Source organism: Porites lutea, chromosome 10 (genome assembly GCF_958299795.1).
Source record: "Porites lutea chromosome 10, jaPorLute2.1, whole genome shotgun sequence".
In the NCBI taxonomy this organism is placed as follows: Eukaryota; Metazoa; Cnidaria; class Anthozoa; order Scleractinia; family Poritidae; genus Porites; species Porites lutea.
In genome coordinates this window covers 19,433,087-19,454,980 of record NC_133210.1, presented here as the reverse complement: position 1 = coordinate 19,454,980, position 21,894 = coordinate 19,433,087, and the positions used below count along the sequence as shown (strand labels likewise).

General features: G+C 39.5%; 1 protein-coding gene, 1 long non-coding RNA gene and 1 pseudogene across 4 annotated transcripts in view; 1 reads left to right on the top strand and 2 right to left on the bottom strand.

Annotated features, from left to right (window-relative positions):
* The window catches only part of LOC140950341 (uncharacterized), a 10,156-nt gene extending 7,538 nt beyond the window's left edge, over positions 1–2,618 (bottom strand). The window contains exon 1 of the long non-coding RNA XR_012167167.1: positions 2,484–2,618. This is a non-coding gene — a long non-coding RNA (uncharacterized lncRNA). The remainder of the gene's footprint in view (positions 1–2,483) is intronic.
* The window catches only part of LOC140950289 (uncharacterized), a 402,419-nt gene that overhangs the window by 205,108 nt on the left and 175,417 nt on the right, over positions 1–21,894 (bottom strand). For all 3 annotated transcript variants that reach the window (XM_073399510.1, XM_073399509.1, XM_073399516.1), the window contains one exon: positions 18,838–19,089. In XM_073399510.1, the coding sequence (XP_073255611.1) occupies positions 18,838–19,089 (252 nt within the window). The remainder of the gene's footprint in view (positions 1–18,837; positions 19,090–21,894) is intronic.
* LOC140950317 (tyrosine kinase receptor Cad96Ca-like) lies at positions 3,612–10,940 on the top strand (annotated as a pseudogene).

Here is a 21,894-nt window from a genome sequence, read left to right as displayed (position 1 = left end):
TTCCCATAGTCTTACTCTCTCCTAGAAACTCTTGACCAATGATTTTGGTAGATACACGGTAACATGCAGATATTTTACAGTGTATGAGTTGCATAGTTCTTTTTTAAACCCCACAAAAACAAAAACACAAAGATACAGGTTGCTGTCATTCTAGACCATGGCCACGAATTTATACTGAAAAAAAACTTGCATGGCTATAGACATGTATTGTCTTGATTTGCCTCACTTAATGTGAACTTCTAAAACTTATACAGGCAAAGTTGCTGAGGTGCTTTTGAAATTATTCCAGGATGTTGCTCAAAATATGGGAAAGTCTAAGAAGGTAAGTATCTGCATCATATTGTAACTCTACACATAAATCTTCTTCTTGTTTGAATTGAATAGATGAAAGCGACGTTATTTAGATTTCAACGGATAAGCCGCATAAATGTCACCTCATCAATACCTAAGCCAACACTGTCAAGCACACAGGTGAAGAAAATGGATGATGAAAGCTCAGCTTAAAGAAGCAGCAAACTAACAAGGCTAACTCTCAATATTACAAAATATAAGAAGTGAAAAAATTATTATTAACAGTTCATATTTTATCCTTCAGCTAAAAAAAACATGGCAAGCCTAATGAAAATGTGATAAAGTTAAATAAAATTAATACTGTTCTACTATGAAGATTAATGGAGGAATCATTAAAGCTTGACTATCACTGTCTTATTCTTAAAACTATCTTCTGTGTTTGACAGAAACATTATTTTTGTTACACAGGTTACAGACAACCCTTCCAGCCAAAGTCAAAACAAAAGACAAAAATTCCATCTTCAAACATTCAATGAAATTGTTGATACAAAGTCTCTTCCTCTTTCGTACAAACATCTAGATAGCAACCAACAGTATCCAAATCCAGCCATTTTATGCGACTACAGCAACTGTGCTGTAACTCAAGACACTGACCAATTTGTAAGACTAGCTTGCTGCCACACTTTCCACCAAGAATGTTACCTTCGAAATAACTCTAACTGTCCAATCTGTACTAAGCCTCTGTTAAAGGAAGTAGCCATGCTGGCTGATACTTTTAATCTCAGTTTACTAACACCTACTAAATTGTCGTCATCAACTACCAATGCAGAAACATCCAACTTATCCTCTGAAGAGCCTGACACAGAATTAACTCCTAACAATTCAAGACAACCTATTTTCTATGAATCCGATGAATGGGAACAGTTTGTAGATCATGCTTTAGCTAATGTCACTGTCCCACAACCTCCAAGTTTAAGAGTACAAGGACAACAACAAGAATGTCAACAGCAACATCCACAGCAGCCACACTGCCAAGACCAAGGAGTCAATCACCAAGCGCAACAAGCAAATCAAAACATCAACATCACATCAGTGAACAGTGCAGGCAGCAAATTCCTTTTTTTTCCACAGTCTGTTTCGCAGGCTACTATGAATGGCAGGAGGGGGTCAAACGCTTGCACTTTCATTGCATTGTACTTGGCAAAAAGTTATCATGCCAACATAGGACACCTACCACCCCCAACACAAATTTCACCTGTGTGGGCTGCTGTTGTGATGTCCTGCATCATTCAGGGAAATTCCACACATGACACTTTAACTGGGGGAAGAGCAATTAATTTTGCTGTTGATGACGCTGTCCAACATCTTAGACAAAACTTTGGACAAATTGAAATGGAAGATTCGTTTGACATCACATTAACCAGTGAAGATATAAATGTACCCCAGTCATCAGCAGCATTTTACCTCCAACGTTTAACTCAAGAAGCTAATCTATCTGCAATTCTTATTATCACCGATATGACAATTTGTTTTGTTGCACATGGAGCAAATATTGTGATGTTCGACAGCCACTTGCATGGTAATTTTGGAGCTCTTATTGCCAGTACAACTGTTGAAAACACCGAGAATTTCTTGAAGGCAGTGAAAGCGATGATAAGCCCAAACTACAACATGTGCTCCTTAACATTTGTTAAGTTTGCTTAATTTTCAATAAGCTTACATGTAAGTTTAAGTTTTAAGTTTTCCGGGATTTAAAACATAGGCTTATTTGATGAAATCAGAAATGACATTAATAACTATTATCGTCAAATTTGGCTTGTTCTTATTACAGACCTTAACTCTTTGCGAGAAAATGTGAGCTAATTTGATGTAAAAAGTTAGAACAAGCTTTCATCTGTCATGAAAGAGAACCAAGAAATGTGCGAGTTCATCAACGAGAGCACCCAAACAATGTTGTATTTTGCAGAACAAGCCAGAACCTAAAGTGTATGGTTAGTATTCAATGAAATAACCAAGTGTTCATTCAAGCATGTGTTAGTATAAAAGTATTATATAATACAATCTTAAGGTTAGATTTTTCAGCCAACACGATTTGCATCCACTGCGCACCACGTCATGATCATTGATCAACAAAATTAATACAATCAACAGTCCGGGAATATTAAGACAAATGCATATTTACTCATACTTACAATTCATGTTATAAGTTCCTCTTCTTCGTCCCTTTTATCACCAATGAACTTCATTGAAGTAAAAAGAAAATTTCGCTTCTAACTCACAAGAAGACGCTGCCGTCGACACATCCACATGCAGGTTTTTTGAATCGAACGAAGTGATCCCCGCGCAATTTCTCGCGCATGCTCAGACGTTTGACCGCGATGGATCCTGAATTGCTAGGAACACAAAATGTGGTTGTCTTCGTCCACAGGATCGAGAGGAAAGAAAAGGTATCACTATTCGTTTTAAGTTTCAACAAATGCAATTAGTGTGCTCGCTTTCTAGAGCCGTTCTACCGTCTAGTTTACTATTGTGTGAACTATTTCAGTTTAGATTTCAGCAAAAACTACTCAGTATAAGCATAAGTACATGCCGATTACCCATAAAGAAAACTTTTTTTCTTTTTCCTGAGTTCGCGAGTCTAATTGTTGCGCCAAGAAAAAACATTTCCTTTTACTAATAGAACTTCGTCCTTTAGAAGGGATTGTAGAGAATCAAACAGAGTTTATTCCTCATTTAATTTAATAGCCCGTAGTGGTAGAGCGTAGTGTGAGCTAGTATTAATGAACGAGAATCTAGTCAAGGAAAAAGTTAACTATGTGGGTAGTGACATCATTTTGCTACGCATTATAGAAGTAAACTGGCTGTATAGAAAATAACAGCTTTGAATTGTGTGTACAATTTATTCATTTTGAAATACCTTTGCAACAGAAGATCGATCAAATAATACGTCTGAATAGTCAAAAAAGGCATTAAGAGTTTAATGCTGGTTTTCTTTCTTCTTTGCTTATTCTCAGACCACAAGCGTTGCCACGCAATGATGCAGAAGTTTATGACGTAAGTTTTATGTTTTATTCTATTTCATTTTGTTTTCATCTGGTTTATCTTCCAGTCGATAGAGAGAAAACTGAAATTCGAATTAAGTGGATGATAATGCGATAGTCCATTTTTGTAAATTTGAGTGAACTGTGCCTTAGCATCCAGAAAAATTCGTTACATGGGTGTCTCCAGGCATGGAGTGTTATTGTTTTTGTGCTTTGGTAACGTGTTTTATTAGAACATTGACTGATGATTTTGTTTTAAAACTCTCAGAATGAAATAGCAATGGGAAAGGTCCAGTCATCTCATACACATCAACGTAAGACTGAATACATTGACCTAAAAGAGATACCTGCGTTTGGAAGCAAGCGCAAAGAAGTCACATTAGGCACCACTCAGATAGAACGTACATCTCAGGCAGCTGATTACGCACCTCTTCATCCATCAACACGCTCTTGGGAAATTCCACGAGACAGTGTTACCATAGAAAAGGTTATCAGTAAAGGTGCCTTTGGGCAGGTTGCTAAGGGAACGGCAATAGATCTTCGACAAAGACCAGGAATTTCTGCAGTAGCTTTTAAAATGCTTAAAGGTAATCCAAAGTAACTTTTGTGGATGGCAATGCTATCTACGTTTGGGGGGATTAATGTGGGGTTTAAACAGTCTAACATTCCTTATATTGAAATAAGTCATTGATTACAAAAGGAAAGTAAAAAAGGAAAAGCATGTGAGTTTTCCTACGTGATTTTTCACATAAATAATTAAAGAGGAGAACATTATTCAAAAACGTAATCTATAAATATGATGCAGTGGTGTTCTCAAAGAGTATTAAGGCTTGTATTGTTATGATTTGTTCCTTTATTTTTAGCTTCTCCTCCGGAGTCTGACAGAAAGGATCTTTTATCTGAACTCGATGTTTTGAAGACGTTGACACCTCATCCACATGTCATACGACTACTGGGATGTGTAACCGAAACTGGTGAAAAACTGATATTCGACTGAGATGATACACATAATTATTTGTGCGTAAAACATAACAGGTCCTGTAAGTTTATAAATGGGCGGATAAAAGGAATGTGGATAAAAATGGTTTAGCTTTAAAACATTTTAAAGGATGTAAGGTACGTACTGGAGCTTAAATGTCGCCTAGACAAAGTAGTGGTCACGGATAAGAGACTAGGTGTTTCCTCTAATTTGAAAAAGGTTGTTAGAATCATCAAAGCAATCATTCTCTTACGGTCGACGTGAAAAAAAATGTGGGAAAACGGAAATTGGCCGCCAATTTGGTTGCCCCTGTTTAACGCCGAAAAAGAGAGATTCCGGGGCTAATAAGCTAAGCTGACTGTATTTCTTTAATTTCTGATCGCTCGCTCCATGTATTAATAGCGATGGATCGGGACACAGCCTGTTAATTGATAAAGGATATGAGACCAGCTCGTTTTATTATTGTATCTATTTCGTATTCATTTGCTACCCATTTGCATTGTACTTTTTCTCCAAATGAATCCAAATTTAAACTAACGAGATTCTTAAAGATGGGCAATATTACACATGTATAAAAAACAAAGCCTTTGAGCTAAATAGTAATTGCAGACTCAAACTATTATTCCAGACCCTTTACTGGTTTTGATCGAGTATGTCCCGTTTGGAGATCTCCTGGGATACCTGAGAAAGAGCCGTGGACTTAATGATACTTATTTCAAAGACCCGGATATCAAACCGCAAACAAGTTTGACGTCACAGCAACTTATTAAATTTGCTTGGCAAATTGCTGATGGAATGAGTTACCTGTCATCAAGATTTGTAAGTAATTCTTGTTTTATTGCGATATTATTACACAATTTAGAGTATTGTTTTGAAATAAAAATCATTTTATACCCCCGGCAACAGGTAATCGTGTTACGATTTGATGGTCAGCAGCAATGGGATACTTTTCCATGACGTCATTCACGCCAATGTATTTCTGCGTAAATAAGAACTAAACCATACCAACCATACTACTTACAGCACTATACCGTCCAGAGCTTTTCCACTTTTAGAAATGTGCGAAACAACAGTGTGACGTCACAGTATGGCGGGTTAGAAACATCCTCGAGCGGATTCAAGTTGGTGTGGAAATCTGTTGTGTTTTGCTTTTCTTAGTAGTCTTTGCTCGCCTTTTAGTAACACTGCAACGAAAACGAAATGGTAGAAGACGTGCATAAGATGACGAACAATGGATTTAAAGTGTTTTAGAACGGGAGATTTTATTTACTTTCGTGTCAATTTTGCTTGTTATTACGATTGATGAATCATCTTCACTTTGGAATATCTCTCGTGAAAATTTTTTTCAGGTGTTCATATTATTGTTGTTTTATGTGAAACGCGTAGATGGGCCACTGTTCTGGTCATGTTCTGGTACACATGCCGCGAGGTTTAGTGTAAAGGCCAGGTTCTTTAGAAGAACAGAAAGAAAGACACAAAAAGTCTCGTCCAGCTGTTTTAAGTTTTCCTTCCCGCCTCCTGACGTACAACCTATTTTTATGGTGCAATAATATCACCTGACTTAAAAACATGTAATGTGTACAACTGTGGGGGTGGGTTAAGTACTTTCTTACATTCTCCCTGTCCTCCTGATCATCAAAAAAGGCTAGGGCTATCTTTAAAGAAACTAATCTTTACAGGGTGGAGTAAGTTTGATATTTCTATAATAACTATTCTTGTAGGATGATCAGGTTACTTAGAAAGTTCCATGCGCGTCCTCATCCGATAGAGCCAATGTTTATGTGACGATAAACAAAATGCCAATTGATGACTGAACAAGTTTTTTTTAACAACTGCCTAAGTGTAAATACTTTTCAAGTCTGAAAAAGTCATGCGGTACAAGTTATCCTCAGCAAGCTGAAACTGGCATCTACTGAAACACATATGGGGTACCCTGCCACAGCACGTGAATGAACCGGACCGTATTGGGAGGGGCCCCATTGGCGATCCATAATAAGAGAGCGTTGCAATCACCCACGGTGGACAAGGTGGACAGTACATGATTTGGCCAGGAACACTATTTGCTGTTGCTATTTGAATACTTGATGCACTGCAAGGGTGGTAACTAGGATTTCCCAGCTGATCACAACAACACATTAGGTGGCTGTCGCGTGAGGATAGAGTGGCAATGTTTTTTTTTTTCAGTCTCCTGCCCCAGGAACAAGTTCGTCTTCAGCTTCAGAGTCAGGTAGCACAGGATCGTCTGTAACGTCATCACCATGAGGGGTCGCTACGTCCTCAGTCATAGTTTCATTCGTAACCTCTGCCTTTCCTTCCCTACGACGTTCAGTGTCTCCTGTAGGTGTAGACAACTGCAATGTCTCAAACTCTGTAAGGGACAAACCGGACGAGTCATCCTCATCTATTGAATCACTCGTACCAAATTTATCCTTCTGCAATCTTTCTTGAACTTTCCTGGGGGAACTGGAAGGCACTTTTCCTTGAGACTGGTTAGCGGAAGGGTCTGGGTGGTCATCTTGAAGGAAGTCAAAAGGAAGGAGTAGATTTATATGTAATACTCTAGGCTTACCAGTCCGTATTTCAGGTCTGACCTCGAATATAGGAGGATTCCCTGTCTGGCCAACCGAAACATGCACGTGCTGCTCCCAATAAGACCTGAGTTTTCCTGGCCCACCTCGCTCAGATAAGCAACGCACCAGGACTCGATCTGCATGCTGTAATCCTGAAAAGCTCAGCTTACGATCATACTGCTTCATTCCGGAGACTATCTATTTAAGAGTATTCTTCGCGGCTTGTAAATAAGCCTCCGTCATAGCAATCTGCCACTTTTTTGCATAACCCCGATGGGTTACACCAGGTTCATTACGTGGTGACCAAACATCCAGGTTAAATGGAAGATGAGGTGACCGACCAAAGAGCAAATAGAAAGGCGAGAACCCAGTCACATTGTTTCTCGTCAGTTGTAAGCATGCACAACTTTGTTTAACGAGTATTTCCATCTTTCTTTCTTGTTCTCTCTCGAAGAGTCTTGAGCACTGACAACAAAATCCTATTGAATCTTTCCACTTTTTTCCCTCCCTTGAGGATGGTATGGTATTAATATCACGAAGACCGGTAAATCTAGTACTTAGTTTATGTAATCTCTGGAAAAGTATATTCTCCGACTCTCGACCTTGATCATTAAGGATTTTCGACGGGAAACCAAATCGTAGAATAATTAGTCTTGTTAGAGGCGATCAGGAGCAGTTGTGTTTGACTTGCTAGGTGGGTAGGCTTGTGTAAATCTTGTGAAGTAGTCACTAATGATGTATTAGTACCCACAAGAACTTTGCTCTAGATGTAAGAAGTCAATTGACACTAATTATAATTCAAAAAGGCGGTGGAGTGGTAATACCGGTGAGTGGTGCATGGGTACTCAAATTAGGCCGACGTTGCTTGAGACCTGGACAAGGTTTAGTGACAAGGTGAATAACGTCACTCTCCATCTTCATTCAATAGGGTAGTTCTGCTTATTGGGCTACCACAAGTGACCATCAACGTCTAAAACCCTAGAAAAATCATCGCTTAACGATGTCAAAATTATATTACTCTTTCTGCAAACAGTTTATCCCGACCAGAGTAAAAAATATGATTAGACAAAGTTATTTCGCTTTCCTAAACTGAACCATGATTTCCTTTCTTGCTACGGAGACCAGGGTGAGATAAACCTCCCCATGGACATTATGGATAGAAGCTCCGGGGATCGGCCCGCTCTATTGCTGTTTTATAGTCCATGCAAACAGATAGTAAAGGCAAGTTTCTCTTTTCCTGCAAACGGTTCATTCCAGCGAGTAATGAAAGGGTTCATAACTTGTTATCACATCTGAATTTTTTCCATCGCGTATGCTTGACTACTGTTGACTCTTGTATTGACTGCCATACAGAAAGTTAATGAAAACCTCGCGTCATGTGACCCCAATTTGCACCGTGATTGGGTAATTGCTTTTTTTTGTTTCGCGATCAAAACATTTTCAAAAGTGGAAAAGGTCTGGACTGCTATATACATGTATAGATTAATTGATATACTAGTGAAAGAATGAAGTAATCGATATACGGCGAAATAAAAAGATCGGCCAAAAGGAAGGATTTTGCTCTGACTTTAACACTCCCGCTAATTTAATATGTTGGTCGAATGTTTTTGCAGATCATTCACCGAGATCTTGCAGCTCGTAACGTGTTGGTTGGAGAAAGGGAAACTTGTAAAGTGACTGACTTTGGAATGGCCAGGAATGTCCAACAGGAGAACATTTATGAAAGAAAGACAAAGGTATGGAAAAACAAGTAATTGAACTGCAATTGTATAAAATGACTGGCAAAAATGCTTTGAATTTTTTGATTTTATTTCTCCATATAATATATTTTCATTTGTTTTAATTCAGCTGTAATTATGTGCCCTCAACCAGTTTACTTCCTAGAATTTCACTGCAGTCATGTTATGGCCGCTATGATGTACTGTAGCTGCTGACAAGAATTTTTTCAGGCTTTTTCAACTACTCCGCGCTAAGTAAAAATCATCAGATATGGTTGAGAAACGTTTGTTTTACTCGGCCTATGTTTCATTGTACACCCGTTAGGGTCGTCTTCCAGTCAAGTGGACTGCATATGAAGCGTTGATGTTTAACACTTATACCACCAAGAGTGACGTGTGAGTAATGTTGTGAAGTATTTTGAAAGTTATTTTTACGACGGATCTATCTTATCTTTTAAGTTTAGGTTTTGTTTCATTAAGTCTTTTTTTTGTCGACGTACTGTTTTCCTGTTTTGATGTTTTGTTTCTACTTGTACTTGAATTTTATGCTTAGCTGGAATTTACTTATTGCCATATTAGAAATGTTATTCGCATGGCATTGTCAGATGTTAGTTTTTTACAGTAAGTCGTGTTTGTGGTGTTAGAGCTGACCTTGGTTCTTTATTACTTGTCAGTTGCGACTGTGCGTAGGCTAATCTATTCCCTAACAATAGCAAACCTGTTGCAATGTTAGCGATAAGATATTCAATACTGAAGGTCTCCCGGTCAGCTAACCCAAAGATGTCCAGCTTTGGCTATAAAAACCCTACTATACTTGAACTAGTAAGTACAGAAGAGTAGAAAGTAGAAAAGAGTTACAAGAGTAGGAAGATTAAGATTGTTAGCAGAAGTCAAAGACGAAATAAAGGCCAAGATGTAAATCAGATTCCTGGTACCTCATCGTGTAGGGAGCGAGTTGGTCGAACACACCCTCACAGTAAATACAAATTGCCTGCAATAAAGTTTATGGTGTTTGGGATCATTTGGTTATTGTTTGCCTCTTTAATTACCTCTTTGTATTTTGGCTCGTACATCCACTTTATCATTTCTTTGCAGCTGGAGCTATGGCGTCGTTTTATATGAGATATTTACTGTAGGTAAGTTAACTATTGAAATAATTTACGATCTTGTTAAAGCCCATTGTCAACACCTCGTTGGACCCCTCTGCACTTTAAACCTCTCTCCTCAGCAGTGGCCTCTTTGAGTCGTAGGGAGGCTGGGGAGAGGGAAAAGGACATTAGAATATTGCTATTTTTATTTGGTTACCCACCGGAGCTTCTGCGGAGGAAAGAGCACTTAACATGAATTGGAAAAGAATATGTGCTTTCCTGATGAAAAACCAAAGCTATTCTATATTTCAGGTGGTTCTCCGTATCCGCGAATGGATGGCAGGAAAATTGCTAGCTTACTTCAAGAAGGATACAGGATGCCTAAGCCGCAACACGTGGATGACAAATTGTAAACGTTTTTATATATTTTAAAAAAATTACTATGATATATAATACTAGCCAAATTTTATTTCGAAGTTTTAACGAAGAAAGTGTTACTAAGTAGTATCACACAAGTATTAAAGAAGAGGTTTTAATTATGTGTTTGAATAGCTTGAAAAGCCATTTGTTTTTCACTTTTTTACGTTCTGTTCTACTTGAGAAGAGCAAAAATGTAAGAAAGAAAGCAACCCGAACAAAACCAGAAAAATTAGTGGGACAAATCACAAATAGAGATGAAATGATTTTTTCTCAGGTATCAAATCATGATGAATTGTTAGCAAAATGAGCCAGGAGCGAGGCCATCATTCACAGCATTGACAAAACAGCTCAAGGATATGGAAAACCAACACAAGGTGAGATTGTTAGTAGTTAATCAAAAAAATAAATAACTAAAATAAAAGATTGTTCTAAGGCTTTTACTAGTTTTCCATAATTACATGCGATGAGAATCTTTCCCAGCAAAATATTATTGTAAAGGTAGTGTAACGACTCTAAAAAGTATAAACATACCGTATAGCATTATAATCTGATGAGATAATTTTCTGTAACGTATCTTGGAAATTGATTATCGAAAGAGCTCGGTAGGTTTCTTGTTTGAGGGAGGTTTTTCGTAATTTTAACAGGTCATCTAGGAGTAACTGATAAAAACGGCGAATCGCACTGACCATTTGTCTTTTTTTTATGCATCTTCGTTTTTGTAATACTAACTTTAACACAATTTTACAAAATGTTCTTTTCATCCACAGAAGCTGATCAACATGCGCATTTACAATAATCAGTTGTACGCAAACGTTGAGGACCTGAACGTGTAGACCTGATGCTGTGTGGACGTTTTATAGCCTGCTTTGTGTATTTGTAATGGAATTTTAAATAGGATAGCGGTGCTTTCTGGGACGAAGCAGAACATATTCTTTTAATTAAGTTTTATTGAACTCTATACCGTCTGTTTGTATTTTTAGGTATTTTATACTCTAGATTGGATATTATATACATGTATAGTGCTGCGCATTAGAATGTATACTGATGTACCGTAAATGGCCTAATAAACGCCCGGGGCGTCTACTAGACGAAGGGAGGGGGGGCGTCTAGTAAAATTTTGAGACCGTAGGGGACCTTTATGAGATAGAAGGCAGCGTTTACTTGGAAGTGAGCGTTTATTAGGTCATTTACGGTATTTTATATTTGAAGAATTATTATGTATTGATCCTGGAAACTCTCAGCGACATACTCACATATGCTGTTTTAAAATTACTTCAGATGTTAACTTTCAATCGGATAAATACAGTGTAGTTAGTTAAATACAATTTAAAGTACATGTTTGCGGCAAGATCTTGGCCTATCATAAAATAAAATCCCCCTAATTTTCGCCCATTTATCACTACATAAATGCCAATTCAAACCACTGGTACAAGGGCGGACACTAACCGCTAGCGTTTTAGTTACGCTGCGAAATTTGAAAAGTTTCTTCCCTAAATAGATAGCTCCTTAGGTCGTCTACCTGATGATGTTAATATCATGGTATACATCAGCATGTTGCGCTTATGGGAAGCTGTGACATGACCCAAAGACATTTAAGGTTAGTGCTACTCTCCCTCTTGTATGTTCGAGGTTTAAATGTTTCACTTCTTCAGATTAAGGTGGAAAAAATGACATAAAATATCCTCTTAAACTTTTAATCCTGTGTGGATGAGGAAGTTTTTGACTATTAGTTCAACTCTTTAAAATGGCTCAACGTTGACATTACAAGAATACGACAATCAAACTAAAGCTTAAGAAACAGCAAATTAATCAAATTATCAATCAGCAAAACATTTGCATGCCGATCCATGGCTCCTTTTTTCTTTCCATTCGGCGACCACATCTGCTGCTGGCCACTGACATCTCCTTTAATGAAATGAGTTATTTCAGCGTAATCTGTCCTTTCATAAGGTGATGGTCTCTTTACTGGAGGTACTGTGTCTGGATAGGAAGGTTTATTCGGCCTCTGGCGCTGATCCAAATCACGCAGTTCAGCATAAAGGGTTTCCCCAGGTTTCTGTTTTTGATTGAAATGAAGAGAGATCCTTGTGAAAAATGAGTTGACTCTAATGGTGTAGCTCTAACTGGTAAAGCTTAAAATATATGAGACCCTTTACCTCACCAACCGGCTAGCGCCGAAAAAACGACAGCAAAAACCAAACAACAACGACGATTTGCTTTTCCCAGGCGATTACAAACTCGACGAAACAGCATGTGAAATGCAAAACATTCACATGCTATGCAGGCATTTCCCCTTATTTTCTTCAGCTAATATTGACAATTCAACAAACCTTCACAGGTTTTTGTTCATGGGTGTGTTCTTCTACCGCGCAGTGCTCTATATCATTTTCTCTGGCCCTGTTAAAGAATTAGTAAGAATGAATAGATAAATTGAAAGAAGAAAAAAAAGAAAAAGAAAAAGAATTCGCAAACGAAATTTTAAAGTATAAATTATGCAGGTAAATTGTGCAATAGTCCGCTACACCCGGAAAGAAGGAAAACAGAAATTCAAAAAAATATATTGTACACATGTGAGTTTCACCTAGTTTATAAACAAGCGTTAAAACATCACTAATTACGCCGAGAATTTCATCGTTCTAGATTTCTGTTTTTGGGTCCCTACAATGACATTGAGAAAAGCAATCAGACCCATCGCAGTAATAGCAATTATTATTTAATCAAAATATTCTTATGTTTCTCATTGGCTCAAATGACAGAGTAAATTCTTCATAACAAGCTTTGGAAGACATTCACGATATTTGGAAAATGACCTCAAGAGTACGGCTTTAATGCCAGAAAAATAGACTACAAACGAGAAACCCTGTCGCCGAGGTAACGCAGTACCAAATGGAAGAACATTTTACACGTTTCGAGAAGAAGAAGAATACAACTCGCCCGGATGACATGTGCATGATATTTGAAGAATATCTGCAAGAATTATCATGCCTTGATATCCTTTTTTAGTATGTACTAAAACAGTGGATGGTGTTTTTCGCGCGCCCTGATTGGCTACTCAATCAGTGAATATCCTGCACTATTCACTGATTCACCTTCAGTTCCTCCGAGCGAGCAACGCCAAACTCGCGTAAGTTGGGAGCAAAATGCCTTCCCGGTTTGCTGCCGTAAACAAACAAAGAAATTTCACAACTAATCAAGCAAGCTGTTTCCGAAATACACGAAGAAGGTGACGAAGTTCGGATTGGAAGTTTAAACAGGTAAAGCTTTGTCTTTTTGACACAAATTTGTCGATAAAACCTGTGAAAAAGTTTTTGTTTACAAATGCAAATTAAGTTTAAGTCTTGCTTACTTTATTTAGTTGAGTTGTTCATGAATAAGCTTAAAACTAAATTTAATAATGATTTTAAATACAGAAAGAATTCACAACTCCTTTTGAAGAAATTTCCCCGCAAGAGCTAAACAAATGCCTTCAAAAGTTTTAATTGTCGGCAAGAAAAAGGGACGGCCGCAGCCGCCCGGTCATTACGCGCCAAAATTGTAATCGTTGGCAACAGTATTTGAGTTAAAAATCTTCATTTTTGTGCTCAATTATCTCACTGTTTTAGTATATACTAAAACAATTATTCACCTCATTGTCGGTGGCTAGTCGTGGATATTTACCTCACTGCTTCGCAGTTCGGTAAATATCCAGGACTAGCCACCTCCACTTCGGTGAATAATTGTTATATATCCTGAACTTGAGACGAAACAGGGAAATGAAGACAGGAACTTTACATCGATCGAGGTAAGGTTTAAACTAAGAATGCATAGGCCATTTTCAAGGAGGCGAAATTTGACTAAAACTACCAGAGGTCATTTATCAACAATAGCTCTACTTTGCACAAGAAAACAACAATCTGGAGGATTCTAGAATAAAATGACGTTATGTTGCCATTGTCTGGACTATTATTTTGAATTCATGAATTCTAATCGGCTTTCGCTTCGGCGCATAAAATCCTCCTCGATCTCTATAATCCTTCAGATCAAAATCAGCCTTATCTAATTATTTTTCTCCTAAACTTCTTAATAGCTCCTTGATAGTTAACATATGTAATAAACAAAAGGAATATCTTGGAGAACTGTGACAAAACATACAAGCAAAAAGCAAACAGGCAAAATCGTACTCACAATGCTTCGCTTCCACCTTCTAAATCATGGAGTAGAACGTCACGTACGCAAGTTGATGAGACGATGAGGATAAAAAGAAAAGGAAAAACGTTAGCAGCTATTTGAACAAGAATAATGAGCTTTCGTTATTTGAAAGATGAAATGACAACCAAAGGGTTTTTGAAATTTGTTAAGGGATTTTGCAATCTCTTATGGTATGTTCGAAGCCTAAGCAAGGCTACTTTATCTTTTAGTCAACTAAGCTCCTCTATGCAAGCTTCAAGTAATCATGGCTAACATATTTTAAACTATTCACTTTTGTTGTCCTTCCGCAGGCAACATATAAGAAGCACAATAATGGCAATCACCATCACTGCCCCACCAGCAGCAGCGCCAATTATTATCCAAGGAGGTCCATCTACAAAATAAAGTGAAATTGCTGTTTATAAATTTAATAATAATAATAATAATAATAATAATAATAATAAATTGTTTGTTAGTAATTTAGATTTATTCAAAATTATCTTTGATTGACCGCATCTCCTAACTGATTTGCATAATATCCTGACGATGGGAAGCTTCTTTACCGAGGTCTTCAAAGACAATGTAAACTTATAATGATCTAGTGCTGTTCTCATCTGGTGGGGGTGGGGAGGGGGGAAGTACTCGACCTCGGTTACTCAAGTTACAGAAACATGATTAACTTCCCTATATAGTATATCTCGATAACATGGGTACTAACATGAGAACCGCCGGAAATTTGCTGTTAAATATTTCCTACATTGTAATAGGAACGGGACTGTCCCTATTAACTTGCAGAACTACTCACAGAAGCACTTGGATTACCTCTGATAGTAGCTGGGTAATCTAAAGCGGCTAATTCTATGGTTAATTCTAGAAAAAAATCACGATTGGGGTTTCTTTGGGGCTGTACAGTTCCTCTTGGAAACCTTGCACCGATTTCGCGTTTTATTACGAACACTCCTTGAAAAGTCGATTACATCAGGCCGCCATTTTAAAAGAAAGTGAAGTCTTCCTCTTTCTTGGAATCATTTTTTTTTGCTTGCCGCAACCCTATGCAGCTCCATCATATAAGACGGTGGAAGGGCCATGGTTGGATCATTCTTCGCTCATAGAGTAGAAAACGCTTACTTTAATGCAGAGTTTGATTTTGCCCTCAAATGCCCAACCAGCTACTCTTGCCTTGGCTCCTAATTGTTTGATAAAAAACGTATGTCGCGTAGGGCGTTGAGATCGTGGAATGAAAGTTTTCTACTAGAGGTGTGCCTATAAAATTAAAGAGAGGATTGGGGCATTTTTGTCTTCACTTAACCTGACAATCAAAGATTCAGTGGTTGTGTGTGGTTGTGAATCAGTGTGTGTTATAATCTCGCTAGTTAAAACTTGTTGCTTTAATATCGTGGGCAACAAATTACTCCTTAATTTTGGCGTAAAATTACAAAATGGCCATGGAAACGCTCCGTACGTCCCAGAGCCAAATTGGTTTCAAAGTTGCAAAATGTTATGCATGATGATGTCAGGGCATTAAAAGACTTTTTAGAAAACCTAAACACACTAAAGAGCACACTAAGTTGGATTCAAACAGGGGATTTTGTCGAAAAATTCCCAAACTTGTGAACTTAAGCCAAAGTTGATGCTCTAAACTTTTCAGCGCGTGGAGTTCTCAATACGATAAACAAGTAAAAATACCACAATTGCGGGTGCGTAAATTTGTCACCTGTGATATTAGGTATTCAAATGGTAAGCTCAATGAGTATGTAATTATTAGAATCAGGACAAATCACCATCGGTTACACATACTAATTTCATACTTAAAAAGAAATATGAGTTAACTGATACGAAATACAATGCCATGCATATTTCCTTATCTTACCTGATGTGTCCTTATTAACCTTCTTCCCCGGAGAAATGGATGCAGTAGATGAGTGGGTAGCCATGCTTCCTACTGAAGGAGAAGTGGTGGGATCCACTTCAAATTCCTCAATAGTTTTGAAATTTTTTACTTGGTAACTACCAATTGTTCCTCTCTCCACTGCATTGTTTATTTGTGAAGTTCCTTCGTTTGTACTGACTGGGAGATTAAAGTGCAGCACAAAGTACACGATTATACTGCCGTTCCTATGGACGGTAACAAAAATAATTAACGTCTGGAAAATTGATTTCTGTGCAGTTTAGCCTAATGATAGATTAAGATTGATTTGCGTAACTTTTACGTATAAAACAAGATATAAATCTCAAATGTTGGATTGGATATACATGTCTATTCTTGGATTGCAAGAGAGTTCCCCTTTTACAGCGGTTACCCGGGCACTAACACGCGCCCTCAAAGGGTTTTTTCTTTGGTTCAAACCTGCGATTTGGTGGACGTCAATCAACCCTAACCCTCTTTACGCGTTGGTCAATAGAAAATTCATTCCCCGTTTCTCGAGCACTCGGAGGAAAATGTCGGCGTTTAAGCAGTTTTTGCTTCATGTCAAGATTACAAGGAGTACGAAATTGTGGAGTGTTTGTCGGAGGAAACTCGAATTATCGACTTATTTAAACACTGAAAGTTACAACCACATAAGCTTTCTCAATACACGCTGGCAACTCGTCTGAGTTCTTGCGAGTTCAGGATTCTATTGAGTATTCGATAACATGAAGAATGATAACTAGATCTGCAGGGTACAAAATTCATTTTCGAAAACAGCCTCCGCTCATAGGAAACCTTTGTGCCTTGTCGGTGTGATATCTTCCGTTTCTTTGAATTTATGCGGGTCCTTAGTAATTCGTCCACGGCACCCGTGTTTTCATGCAATCAAATAAATACAGTTTGTAAATAAACAACCTGAAAACCATTATGTTAACTATAGAGAGTATTTCGGCTATTTCACTCAGCTCGCAGAGACCTCGTTGTTTTAACAATGTAATCCTTCATCTTAATCAAATAAATAAATTAAAAACGCCGTCGATCGTCATTCGAAATTATTCTGGTAAGTCTTCGCCCTTAGTTTAGCGACGAGGGAACCTTCTCTTTCAGAGCACGTGAGGAAACCATGGAAACATTTGATTGACGTCCACGAAAACTCAGGTTTCAACCACAAAGAAAAAAACCATTCGAGGGCGCGTGTTAGTGGTAACCGCTGTAAAATGTTGCGTTATTGTGCAAACAGAAAACCAAAATAAAACGCAATTATGTGCCTACTCCAGAATAATCTACAATAATCTGAAATAATCACAGTGCCTTGATATGGTTTGGAAGAAGCCGGTACTGAAGGGTTATTGATCACAACTGAAATCCTAAATGACTAAACAATTCGCATATTTACTCACCTGTATTTTAGAAATTCTGATTTATCAAAGCCAGCTGTATTGCTGTTCAGTTTGTCAAACTGAAAAGAATAGAATGTTAAGAAATTTTAGACAAAAGCGTCCGAACCAGAACTCAGAGGGTCGTGAGTTCGATTCACTCACCTGGAGATCAGAAATTATTCTGAGCTTTCTGGTGTTTGAATTCTCCTTCTTCTTTCATACTGACAATAACATAGCGTGATACTTGGCTTGCCAATCCTTCACGAAAGCTTAATATTTTGTTTTTCCAATAGCTGCATCGAGGTTAACGTTATAGTTACGCTTTCCATCCAATGAAATTAAAGTATTCATTTTCTAAAGTTTAACTTGACAAACGCCTATATATAAGGGAAATAAATATAAAACGATATAGGAATGAATTGTTGATTTAAAAATGTAAGGCTGAAGAGAAGCAAGAGAAAGAAAGAGAGAAAAGATGAATGAATGAATGAACGAACGAATGAATAAATGAATGATTGATTGAAGCATGCATGAATGAATGAATGAATGAATGAATGAATGAATTAATGATACCTCTTTTTTGAAGGGTTTTGCAAACTCTTTTGCAACATCACTGCTTATGTCCTCCATGCCTGACTTAAATTCGCTATCAACTGCTATTGTACCATAAGTTTTAGTTCCTAAAAAGTTGGAAGAAGTGACTGTTGACCTTGATTCAAAACCAATGATATCATGAACTATCATTTAATTAATTTTAACGTAAACCCTTCTCTTAAACCAGTTGATTTTCACTGCATTAATTATTTACACTGTAAGAGGGGAGCTCTTTTATCTCAACCAGACCAGCACCCAGCGTCTTCAGCTACTGGGCCTTTGTTTCACGTCTGCGCGCAGAACGATATAGATGTACAAGTCTTCTCGTAGAAAGGACCTTAAAACCCCAAGCAACGTTTTAAAGGATTTTCACCGCCTGACTTTTGCAGAAATTCTCGCTGGGAACTGCGATCTCAGGCATGATTTTGATTTTGATTTTGATTTAAAGCCAGGTCGGTAGTGTTGGCCTCACCTCGCCCTTCTGATTAGAGTGTTCTGAGTGTAAAAAAAAATTCAAAGCAAAGTTTTTGTTGAATCGTTTGGACCAGCCTGCACATATCAAAAGCAAATGGTTTTCGTCCGATGTGTTTTTGTCCTTTTTGTTTTTCTTTTGAGGTTTGCTGGAAAGGCATGCACGCTGTCAGTAAGTTGAAGAAATATAAAAAGAAAACAACAGCTTACTTCTGACTAGTACAATAATCGAACGATCGTCAGACCCAAGCTTATTTGTTGCTATGCAAATATAATTTCCTCCACTACTGTCGCTTACTTTGTGAAGTCTAAGTTGTCGGCCAGCAGCAACAACGGCACCAGCTGTATTCTTCCAAACATAACTTGAACTGGGATCACTCTCTGCTAAGCATTCAATAGTAACGCTTTCTCCGGCCATAATTTTCCAAGTAAGCTCTGTTGGTGAGGTAATTACTGGAGGAGCTGAAAAGGATAAAAATATGAACATCATTCATAGTTATCTACGAAAGTCTGATTGATCGTCTCCAACGTGAAAAGGTAATCTTCAGTCTCTTGTGGGTTTATGAACCTTTTTCGGGGCTACTTTGGAAATTTTATGCCTTAATCAAAAAATCCAATCCAGAGACTCCCAGTACTTTTGTAACAGTGATTAAACTCTTCTTTAATAACGTCTTGAAACAACTACAACAACTGCACAGCCAAAATGGCCGTCTACACTCTCTCAACGAACCGCACGTGATTCCTGCCCTGAAGTCCTGGGGCGAGGCTAGACTAGTCTCTTAGCAACGTTACACACCCCCCCCCCCCTCCCTAGTGGAGAAAGGGCGTTATCAATGTCCTTCCCTAAAAGAAAGTCTCCCATCCAGGCAGGGACACGGCGGTCTCTGGTTGAACGTCTCGGCCGGAGGTCCGGTTCACGGTTGACAGCTGCGGCATTCTCAGTCGGAGCGGGGCCCCCAGGTAGGGCATCTGCGGTGCGAGCCCACGGTAACTCCAACACAGCACGCTCTCCAACATTCAGATCCGTAGGTTGGCCAGCGTCTCTCTCGACGTCATGCAATGTCGGCTGAAGCTGAGGGGGTCTCCGTAGGTACGGTTTAAGACGGTTAAAGTGCACAATCATTCTCGTTTTCCGTCTTCCCCGTGTGGGTGTGGCCTCCTCGCACTGTATCCTGTAGGTGACGTCAGATATGACCTTCACTACTCGCCACGGTCCGGACCAGGGGCGATAGAATTTCCGGTGTACCCACCTCGGAACGGCCTTTTCCTCTAACCACACCAGATCACCCACTTGGTACGGCTTTGCGTTTCCCTTGCAGCGCGCGTCATAGACATCTTTCTGGTGACGAAGGTTGACTCGCAGATTCTCCCCTACTCGTCCATACACCCCCTTCAGAATTTCTTGCTGTCTCTTGACGAAAGATGGGTAATCAGGCGGTTGTTCTGAAGGAGGCCCCTCCCTCATTGCGTCAATAGGTAATCTCAGTTCCCTGCCGAACATGAGCATACTAGGGGAGAAGCCGGTCGTCTCATGGGTGGATGCACGCAAAGCCAGGAGGACCTTAGGAAGATACTGATCCCACTCCTCTTGCTCCTCCGCAACCTTGGCAATAACACCGGTAACCGTACGGATAAGTCGTTCCGCACCCCCATCACACTGAGGGTGGTATGGCGTTGTCCTTTGTTTGACGGATTCAATCAAGCTGCATAAGCCACGGAATGTCCTAGACTCAAAATTGCGGCCCTGGTCGCTGAGTATCCCACGAGGGCAACCGAAGCGGCATACGAAGTTGTCCATGACAGTCTGAGCGACCGTTTTAGCCTCTTGATCAGGTAAGGCGTACGCTTCGGGCCACTTTGTATACATGTCCACCACAACAGCAACATACTTGTTTCCTTTGCTGGTCTCTGGAAGGGGGCCGAGAATGTCAATCTGAATCCTCTCTAGTGGGTAGCCCGTCTTAATAGATTGCATGGGCGCTCTTACCCGTGGTATTGGTCCATTTCTGGAGCCGCAAGTGTGACAAGTACGACAGTACAGTTCAATATCCGCAGTGTAGCCAATCCAGTAAAAGCGTTTCCGCACATTGTCTGTAGTCTTGCGCACTGACAAGTGTCCACACTGGTCATGTAACTCCTGCAACACAGCACCCTTTAACTGCTCTGGGACACACACCTGCAGACTTTCATGTCCAGTCTTTTCATCAAACCATCGCCGGTGCAACACCTCATTCTGCAAAAGCAACCTATCGTATTGACCCCATAAAGCCCACATATGCCGATCTGCCCCGCTCATTTCTTCTTTAGGTGGTCTCCTTCCTGCCCTAAGCCACTGTAGCACTGCATTCAAATGCTTATCCTTTGACTGCTCTGTCCTAAGGTGAGCACTGGACCACGGTGGGTGCGGCGGTCTGGGTTCCGACTCGTTTCCATCCTCGACAAAAGCTGTGGAACCGTCACTGGTAGTCGCTCCAACTACCAATGGTTCACAAAAATTCTGTGCTTCACCAAATGTGTCAGACGCGGGGTTTTCTGGCCAAGGTCGACGGGACAGGCCATCGGCATTGCCATGCAGATGACCTGGCCGATGCTCTATCTTCATGTCGTACTGTTGAAGGTGCTGAATCCATCGGGCTTCCTGAGGTTTAGGATCCTTAAAGTTCTGAAGCCACACTAACGAACGGTGATCCAGACAAGCAACAAACTGTTTGTTGACCAGATACGGGTAGAATGTTTTTGTCCCGAATACTAGCGCGTACATCTCAATCTTGGTTGGCGACCACTTTCTCTGCGATTTTGTCAAGGCCTTGGCAGCGTATGTAATTGGGCGCTCCTCGCCATCTTGCACCTGAGACAACACAGCCGCGACACCGGTCGTGCTAGCGTCAGTATCTAATATAAATGGGAGATCAAACCTTGGGTATGCGAGAACCGGTGCTTCACAAAGGGCTTGCTTTAGAGCGTCGAAAGATCTTTGACAGTCGTTGGACCACACAAAGTTTCTTCCCTTTTCCTCAAGAAGGAAAAGAGGGCTTGCGACAGTTGCGAAATCCGGAATGAACTTCCTGTAGTAGCCGATCTTTCCCAGAAAAACACGTAACTCAGACACATTGGTTGGTGGTGGCCAGGATTTCACTGCGGAAACCTTTTCAGGATCTGTGGAAACTCCCTCTGCTGACAGGATATGTCCAACAAAAGGTACGCGTTGTGGTAGCAGACAGCATTTCTCTGGCTTCACCTTCAATCCAGCCTCCTCTATAAGGGAGA